We start from the raw sequence: 8,811 nt of genomic DNA, 5'->3' as shown, positions 1-8,811 counted from the left end.
CCTGAAGTTTCTGGTCGCGTTCTGCGCGTGATCAGAAACTAGGGGTAGATTGTTTTGGTTCGTTCTCCTTCTACAGAGCTCCGTTTGAGGTAAAATTTGTTGGGTTAGAACCGTCTGGATGTTGGCTAAGTATGGAAAGTGGTTTCATGGCCAAAGGTCGCCGGAGTAGGCGGCACAGTCAGTTTTTCCAAAGTCGCTCAGGGCTGCCGTGAGTTAGGATTAAGGAAAGAAAGGCTAAGGTTGTGTCTAGGCTTTAGGCGGGCCGAGCTTGGTGTTTTGGGTACGGGTTGGGTCCGTTGGGTCACGGGTCATGTTAGTCGGGTCCGGGTCTGGGTTATATTAGTTGGGATCGAGTATTTTTTATTTTTAAGTTAATTATTAAGTTAGGCTGTAAATGGGCCAAAGCTAGTTCAATTAATTAATTGGGCCACATGTGAATTAAGTTATTGGGCTTTAGTAATTATTTAAGTGAGTCTATTGATTTTTATGGGCTTTGGGGCCCATGGAAATTATTGGGCCAGTCTTTAGGTTTTTGGGTCATTGGGCCAGACTAAGTACTTAATGGGCTTGAGTTTTGTTATTGGGCCAGGTATGTCATATTGGGCTTGAATAAATTATTTGGGCTTAAATGAAAGTTAATGGGCTTAAGTTGAATTATTGGGCCAGTCTTAGAATTTATGGGTTTAATTCTAAGGGGCCAGCAGTCTGACCAACCCGTAAAAATTAACTAAGTCCGGGATATATATTTAATTTTTTTTTTATGCATGAAGTTTATTTTAAGTATAAGTATATTTATTATTAAAATTAATTAAATATATATTATGGACATATTTTAAGTGCATGCATACATGAAATATTTTATGATGTGTTTATGATTAAGAATTGAGCATGAAAAATATTTTTATGGAAATTGAAGTGATGTGGCAGCACAGAGGTGGTTTACCACCGGCACAGAGGTAGTTCTACTACCGGCATAGAAGTGGTTTTATCACTTGCACAGAGGTAGTTTACTACCAGCATAGAGGTGGATTTATCCACCGCCACGTACGATGGTTCTTAGACTGATCAGTCGCTCATGATTACGAGCCACACTCATGGATATGACCTACACAGTTTTTATAATTATGACATGCTCAATTTATGCTATGTATGATTAGTTATGATGTATGTATGATGATCATAATTATGGCTAGCAAGAATTCATGGTGCATTATTTTACGAGCATGCATGCATATTCATGATGATTATATGTATTAGTATGATTATGTGATACATTATTTTAACCATTGTTACAAAGATTTAGACATGTTGAGCCTCTAGGCTCACTATGCTTATATGGTGCAGGTGAGTACGATAATTCATTTGTAGCTCCTACTGGTGGCGAGGATGTATGAGCAAGCATGGCAGTGGCCCCGTGACCGTCGCATGGAAGAGTTATTATTATATTGAGATACTTTATTAGGGTTTTTAAAACATATTTCAAAGTTTTATTTATGTTTATTTTTTCATGCATGAGTTTGAATTTTTGGGTTACGGATTTTTATTAATATTGCGTGTTTTATATTCGAGGCAACGGATAACAATCTTTTGGACATGCCTTATTGAGGTCCCTAAAATCCACACACATCCTCCATCTACCCGAGCTCTTGGGCACTAAAACAACATTCGATAGCCAAGTAGAAAATTGCACCTCTCGAATGTGCCCAGCCCAAAGCAATTCTCCTATTTCCTCCTTTATCACTTTATCCTTGTCGGGTCCGAAATGCCTCTTCTTTTGCTTTACAGGCCGAACTCCGGATAAGAGATTTAACTTATGCTCCATAACCGCTGGTTTTATACCTCTAAGCTCTTGAACCGACCAAGCGAATACATCAAGGTTAGCCTTCAAGCAAATAATGAGTTTTTCCTTGGCCTCTATTTCCAAATCAGCAGCAATCTTAAGCTTCTCTCCGCTAACCCCCAGTTCCACTACTTCAGGTTCCTCCTCTTCCAGGGTTTGAACCTCTCTCCTAGCTACTGTTAACATAGCCCCACCCCTCCGTATCATGCTGACTTCCACCCGTGTCTTTTTTCCTTCTTCGCGCACCACTCCATCATAACATCGGCGTGCCACTTTATGATCCCTACGCAACATCCCAACCTCTCTTCCTACGGGAAACTTAAGCTTTTGATGATATGTAGAAGCCACAGCTCTAAAATCTTTCATAGCTGGTCGACCCAAAATCCCATTATATGAGGAAGGAGCATCCACTACCGTGAAGCTCACCATCTTGGTGACCCGTCGAGGGTCATTTCCCATGGATACTGGGAGGAAAATCTGGCCCAACGGTCGAATAGCATGGCCCGTGAATCCATACAAAGGTGTTGAGATGGGCTCCAATTCAAATCCTTCCATTTTCATTTGATCCAACGTCCCCTTGAACAACACATTCACTGAACTCCCACTGTCAACAAATATCCTCGCCACATCATAATTTGCGATTGTGACCGTGACCACCAAAGCATCATTATGCGGAGCCACAACACCACGAAGGTCTTCGGGTCCAAAACTGATAATGGGATCTGGAGGTAAATTCGACTCCTCAGATATTTCAAAGTTCTCCATCCTCCTTCCATGTGCTTTACACGCCCGTCCGGAGTCACCATCGGTAGCGCCTCATGAAATCATATGAATCATACCTCTGGTAGGGTTATTAGCCTCATCCACCCTCCTTCTTTGGTCAAGCCCTTGAGGAGGAACTTGACCCTCCATCTGTCTTCTCGGCACCTCCATTCTCGAATTTACCCAAGGGGGGACCCGACCTCGCCGCGGAGGTGATCGAAATTCCTGATTGCTTCTTGGAGGAGTTCTCTCCCTCCTCGCAAGTGGAAGGATCTTAGAGCCTTCATCCACCCTTTGCGAACTTTCTTGCCTTCCTCTTCCTTCATCTACCCCCATCACCTTGTCCCTATTTGGAGCCAAGGGGACATAAGTTGAAAACTGCCTCTTACCTCGAGCTCGATCATCCTCCTTCTCTCCCACCCCACGTTTTCTGCCCCCCTTCTCTGCCCCTTCCACGATACTACCCCCTGGCCTATATTCAGTCCTCCTGTATCTTTGAGCATCCTCCAAATTCACATACTTCTCCGCTCGTGCCAAAAGATCATCGTAACTTGATGGAGGCTTCTTAACTAGAGACTTGAAGAATTCACCTCCTTTCAACCCTTGGGTGAAGGCGCTGATCACTATATCAGGAGTAGCAGTCGGCACTTCCAAAGCTGCACCATTAAAGCGTTGGATAAATTCCCTTAAATTTTCCTGATCATGTTGCTTCATCACAAATAAACTCAAGTAGTTCTTTTGGTATTTATTGCTACTAGCAAACTGATGCATAAAGGCCACGCGGAAATCCTCGAAAGACCTTATGGACCCGGGCTTTAACATGTTAAACCATTGTTGGGCGGACTTTACCAGCGTGCTCAAGAATACTCGACACTTTATACCATCGGAGTATTGGTGCAATAGGGCGGCGTTATCGAACCTTCCCATATGCTCCTCCGGGTCCGTACTTCCATCATACTCTCCCACGCTTGGCTTTCTGAAACTAGCTGGAAGTTCTTCCTCCAAAACTGCAAGGGAAAATGGACTTTCTTTCCTAAGAGCTGAACCCTTGCTCCCAAGTTATTGTCTCAACATCCTTTATCTCTTTCCACATTTCCTCCTTCTCTTGGTCATTCATGCTTGGAGGGGGTAGGGTTCCCCCTACCTGACTTCGCTGAGCCATTTCATCCTTTCTTGGCACTTGCACTTGCTCTTGTTCTTGCTCCTGCTTTTACTCTTGCTCTCGTTCTTGTTCCTGCTCACGACCTTGACCTTGCGAGACTTCCTGATTCTTCTTCAAGGCCTCTCCCACAACCTTAGTAATAAATTGGCCCAACTCTTCCAAGGTCATACTTCCCACCGTATTCCTAGGGGGAGGCTCCTCCTGCATCGGCCCTAGGCGAGATGAGGTGGTGTGAGCTCTTCTACTCCCTCTCCTTCCAACCATCTCTATGTCTCAACTCAAAGTTTCCCACAGACGGTGCCAAGTGATACTCACTAAAATTTGATGGTCCGGATCCCACTCAAGCCCAAAGCCTCGAGTCTAGAGATGAACCTGAAATCAAGCAAATAATATTAGAAGGGGCCGGGAGGGTATCCCGGCGTAGCCCCTCCGACGCTCAAGTCAGAGACGTGAACGAATAAGAAAAAGAGGAGCTTAGGCGCCCCTCAAAATGAAAGTGAATTCCATCAAATGGAAGGAGCAAACCCGTATTTATAGGAAGCAAAGTAGGGGACCACGAACACTTTGTAGGGGACCACGAGCGTGTAGCTCACGCGCCTCTCTCTTAGAGCTCGCCCTCCAAAGACAACTCAAAGCACAAAACCAAGCTTGTCCAGCCTAGGGGTCGCCCGCCTTAGGGGACGCCCACCCTGAGGCTCGCCCACCCTAGGCGAGCCTCTCCTCCGCTGCCTTCATATACTCTTTCACACCTCCCTTTCAAATTGCCATAAGCTTTCGACTTACCTTAGATACCTCACGTCTAAGGTCCAACTGGACGGGGCTATCCTTCATCCCTTAGGAGCCAACATACATCTTCTTCCATCATCCCCTGACGAGCCAGCCCTACCTCTAAACATGAGACTCGGACCTTAGTCTTTGGTTATGGGCCTTCATTGGGCTCAAGCTCTTGATGGGCCTACTCATGAGATATCATAAACAAATTTAAATATTACAAAATATAAATCAAACATGGGATGAATAAAAGCTATGACTGATCTCAAACTTCATAAAGTGCACCGATTTTAAGCACAGTTAGAAAAATCTATAATGTAGATTACAAATAGGCAAAACCAAGAAATGAAAAATAGACAACTTTGTTGGAGAATTCGGTTATTAGGCTACAAAAAATGGAATAATATTATTGCCAAATTACAAACAATTGGTGACAGTAACTTTCGGAATATATAAATTCAAAAGAATTTTATGTTTCTTTGTACCATTCAAATAACTAAAAGTTCTCCCTTGTTACTGTTTATGATTCCGAACCATTTCTTATAGACTCAAGAACCTGAACAACCTCGGCCATGCTTGGTCTCCTCGAAGGAGATTCATAAGTGCAAATTAGTCCCAACTTCATAACCTGAATCAGCTCGTTTTCTGTAAACCCCCTCAAACGTCTATCGAAACAGTCCGAAGCCGAGCCTTGTTCGATCAAAACTCGAACGTATTCACACAACACCACTACCTCATTGGCAGTTGGGCTTTCCACAGGCTTCCTCCCAGTAACCAACTCCAGCAGAATGACCCCGAAACTATAAACGTCACATTTATCACTGAGCCTGGAACTTTGAGCTAGTTCCGGTGCAATGTATCCCACAGCATTGTGAACTTTCGTGAGTCCATAACTATCCAACAGAGGGAGCAGCTTCGCCAAGCCATAATCGGAAACCTTGGCCGTGTAGTTTTCGTCTAAAAGAATATTGGTCGATTTGACATTGAGATGTAGAACCGGAGGCTTGCAGTCGTTGTGAAGATAGGCTAGAGCTCGAGCTGTTCCGACAGCTATGTGAAATCTTTTGGACCAGTTCAACTCAGGATTACCGGCACTGGTGCTGGTACCAGGATAGCTGAGTCCATGTAAGTTATCATAAAGATTTCCATTCGGAACGAATTCGGACAAAATTAATTGCATGCTTGTTGACCAATAATAGCCTTGAACCTCAACTAAGTTAGGGTGTTGAAGGTTTCCTAGACGTCCCATTTCATGCTCGAATTCATCTTGGTTCCTGATCCGTCCCAATGTCTCGAGTTTCTTCACTGCAATTGATACGTCGCCTTCAAACGTTGTTTTGTACACAGTTCCAATGGAACCTCCACCGATTAAACATTCCTTGTCGAGCAACGCTTTTGTGCCAGCTTCCCAATCCTCGTACTTTGCGGGCAAATTTTTACTGAAAAGGACCAATTTACCGATGATGACATTCGAGTCAGACGAAGCTAATGGAGTGCTCTCCACAACCATAGTTTCATCTTCTCTTCTTCTCCCACGAGCCTTCATGTTAATAACGGTGATCACACAAACACCAGTAGCAATCAAGGCTGCAGCAACTATAGCAATAATTGCAGAAACGCTAAGCTTCGGTTTCCTCGATGCTGGAGGAGCACCGGTAGTGCACATGTTCTCTAATGGAGCACCACAAAGACCTGGATTGTTGGAAAAAGAGGAGGAACCGAAGCTTTGAATTGTTTCAATTGAAGGGATGGAACCAGAAAGATTGTTGTAAGAGACATTGAAATGAGTTAAGTTTTTCAGGTTTTCGAGTGTTGAAGGTATTGGACCGGAGAGGATATTTTCAGACAAATCTAAAGAACGCAAATTAGACAAATTTCCGAGGGTCAATGGTATGCTTCCATTAAGCTGGTTATGATGTAAGTCGAGAATCAAGAGGTATGTCATGTTATCAAGATTTTGCGGAATCTCTCCCTCCAAATAATTTCCAGAGACATCCCTGCAATTATATTTAAAAATTCTATCAGTCAGAATAAAATAAAACTTCAGATATAAACAGGTTATGTTAAAATGGGATTGGACTCACAGCTCCAGAAGAAACTGGCAATTGCTGATTTCATCAGGGATTTCACCACCAAGTTCGAGGCTATGTAAATCAAGCACTTCAAGCCATTCTATACTACCAAATTGCGTAGGAATCGTCCCATCTATCGAGTTAGATGCCAATCGAATTGCCAAGAGCTTCTTCATATTAGCAATGTCAGCTGGTATGCTTCCATTAAGCTTATTAAAACCCAAATCTAAATACTTAAGGCCACTGCATTTAGTGATGCCTGAGGGAATTTCACCATATAATTCATTCCCAGAAACATCAAAAACTTCCAAAGTCTCAGAGCAAGTTTCTACATCTGGAATTTCCCCCTGAAACCCATTCCAGGACACATTGAAATATGTAAGATTTGCCAATCCAAGAACCTCGAACGGTGCAAGTCCGGTGAACATATTGCTGCCAAGATCCAAAAGCTCCAAGCTTTCACACTTCGAAACTTGGTCTTGAACACTTCCAGATAGCAAATTACTCCTCACAGATAAGTACATCATTCCCGGAATGTCACAAATTTCTGAAGGCAATCCCCCAATGAGACCATTAAAAGACAAATCTATCCCTTCAAGATTCGAACAATTACCAACAGAAACAGGGATTGACCCTGAAAGATTGTTATGTGCCAAAGAAACAAACTTGGTCTTGTAACAGTTCTTGAACAAAGCCGAAGGAATCTCCCCATTGTACCCATTTCTTGATAAATCAAGAAGCCTCAAGTTGGGTAAATCTCCAAGAAATTCTGGGATTGATCCAGAGAGTCCATTGGAACTCAAGTTGATCTTCCACAAAGAATCAATCTCACCATACTCAAACGGAATGTTGCCGGTTAATTTGTTTCCATACAAAGTCAAAGTCTTCAAAAATTTTAATCCAGATAATGCAGGAGACAACACACCACCAAGACCAGTGCCCCACAACGCAATCTTCACCACATTTCCATCTGAATTACAAGACACACCACTATAATCTTGACAGGGGCTTTTACTAGGATCCCAACTCCTTAAACTATCATAAGGGTCATTCGAAATGTTGCCCTTAAATTGAAGCAAAATCTCCTTTTCAGTAATCGGGGACACTACAACTACCAAAAACTCAAGCGAACAAAACACGAAAAGAAGAACCAGGCAGTGGAAATTTGTACCTAGTATTCTCATGTTCCCTACATAACCCCAGCATTATATAAGCTGGATCCACTTCTGCAACCCTCTGATCTCCGCCTCTTCAAATTCCCTCACTCTTTCCTTCATGAAACTCTGCAATATTTTGTTAATGGGTAGCATTCCCAATGCTGAATCTTGCCAGATAACTTCAAGAAATTCAATTGCATTGGTCAGTAAGTGCTAAAAACAAAAATTTCTTAACGCAATCAATTGTGGGATGAATCTTTCTTATGTTATGTGAACATTGAATTTGGAACTTTGGGTGGTTTTTCGCTCGAGGGGGGTTGTCAAAATCTTAAATTTAATGCTTACATACTCTGGAGAAAGCTGAAGAGTTGTGTGTTTGCGCTGGCATGCTTGTGTAGTGTGATGAAATGGAAAATAAAAAATTGCGTGGACTGGCTGGAAAGAGAAGCATGAGAGAGGCACCATTTTTTTAAAAATCAATTAATATTATAATCGTTGTGAAGTGTGCATACTTACGTAAATAAATCCAATAATCAGTATCTAAGTTTGGAACGAGGTTTTGAGGTCACCAAACTCAAACACAAAATAACTAAAATAAAAATTTTTAGGAAAAGAGATGAAGATTTAAAAAAAAAAAAGATTTGGGGGGCTACCATGGGTTTTATATGTTTTATTTAGAAAATTTTGAAAACATCAAAACTCGAATTTCTTAATTTGAGGCTAACCACAATGTATTATGGTACACGATTTTCACTTACCGATGAAAACGATACCAATGCGAATACTAGAATAAGTTTTAAGAAATTATAAGTCTTAGAAATTCAAGGTACATGCTAACCATCACCACAAATCTCTTATATATCATAAAATTACGATGCTATTTTTCAAGAAATGAACTCATAAATAAGAGTTGATTATGTGAACGTGCCTATGCAACAAGAGTACTTTGTTTGCATAGAGTTTGGGCTTATATGCTTTTATTGTAATGTCAGTTTCATCACAGAAAAGAAGCATTTATTCCCTCCAACAACCCATATACCATGTCAC

The 8,811-nt window shown here is 42.0% G+C and overlaps 2 protein-coding genes across 2 annotated transcripts; both read right to left on the bottom strand.

Annotated features, from left to right (window-relative positions):
- Positions 1 to 1,558: 1,558 nt before the first annotated feature.
- Positions 1,559 to 2,605, bottom strand: LOC140871238 (uncharacterized). The gene has a single exon (XM_073273653.1). The coding sequence runs from the start codon at positions 2,603 to 2,605 to the stop codon at positions 1,559 to 1,561; it is 1,047 nt and encodes a 348-aa protein (XP_073129754.1).
- A 2,320-nt stretch (positions 2,606 to 4,925) lies between these two features.
- LOC140874920 (probable LRR receptor-like serine/threonine-protein kinase At1g12460) lies at positions 4,926 to 8,139 on the bottom strand. The gene is made up of 2 exons (XM_073278407.1): positions 6,620 to 8,139; positions 4,926 to 6,532 (listed from the first exon to the last, which is right to left on the bottom strand). The coding sequence occupies exons 1-2, from the start codon at positions 7,789 to 7,791 to the stop codon at positions 5,056 to 5,058; spliced, it is 2,649 nt and encodes an 882-aa protein (XP_073134508.1). The 5' UTR covers positions 7,792 to 8,139; the 3' UTR covers positions 4,926 to 5,055.
- Between the last annotated feature and the right edge of the window lie 672 nt (positions 8,140 to 8,811).

This window comes from Henckelia pumila, chromosome 1 (assembly GCF_033568475.1).
Source record: "Henckelia pumila isolate YLH828 chromosome 1, ASM3356847v2, whole genome shotgun sequence".
In the NCBI taxonomy this organism is placed as follows: Eukaryota; Viridiplantae; Streptophyta; class Magnoliopsida; order Lamiales; family Gesneriaceae; genus Henckelia; species Henckelia pumila.
Note: the sequence above shows the minus strand (reverse complement) of the source record. Positions and strands in the feature narration are given on the sequence as shown.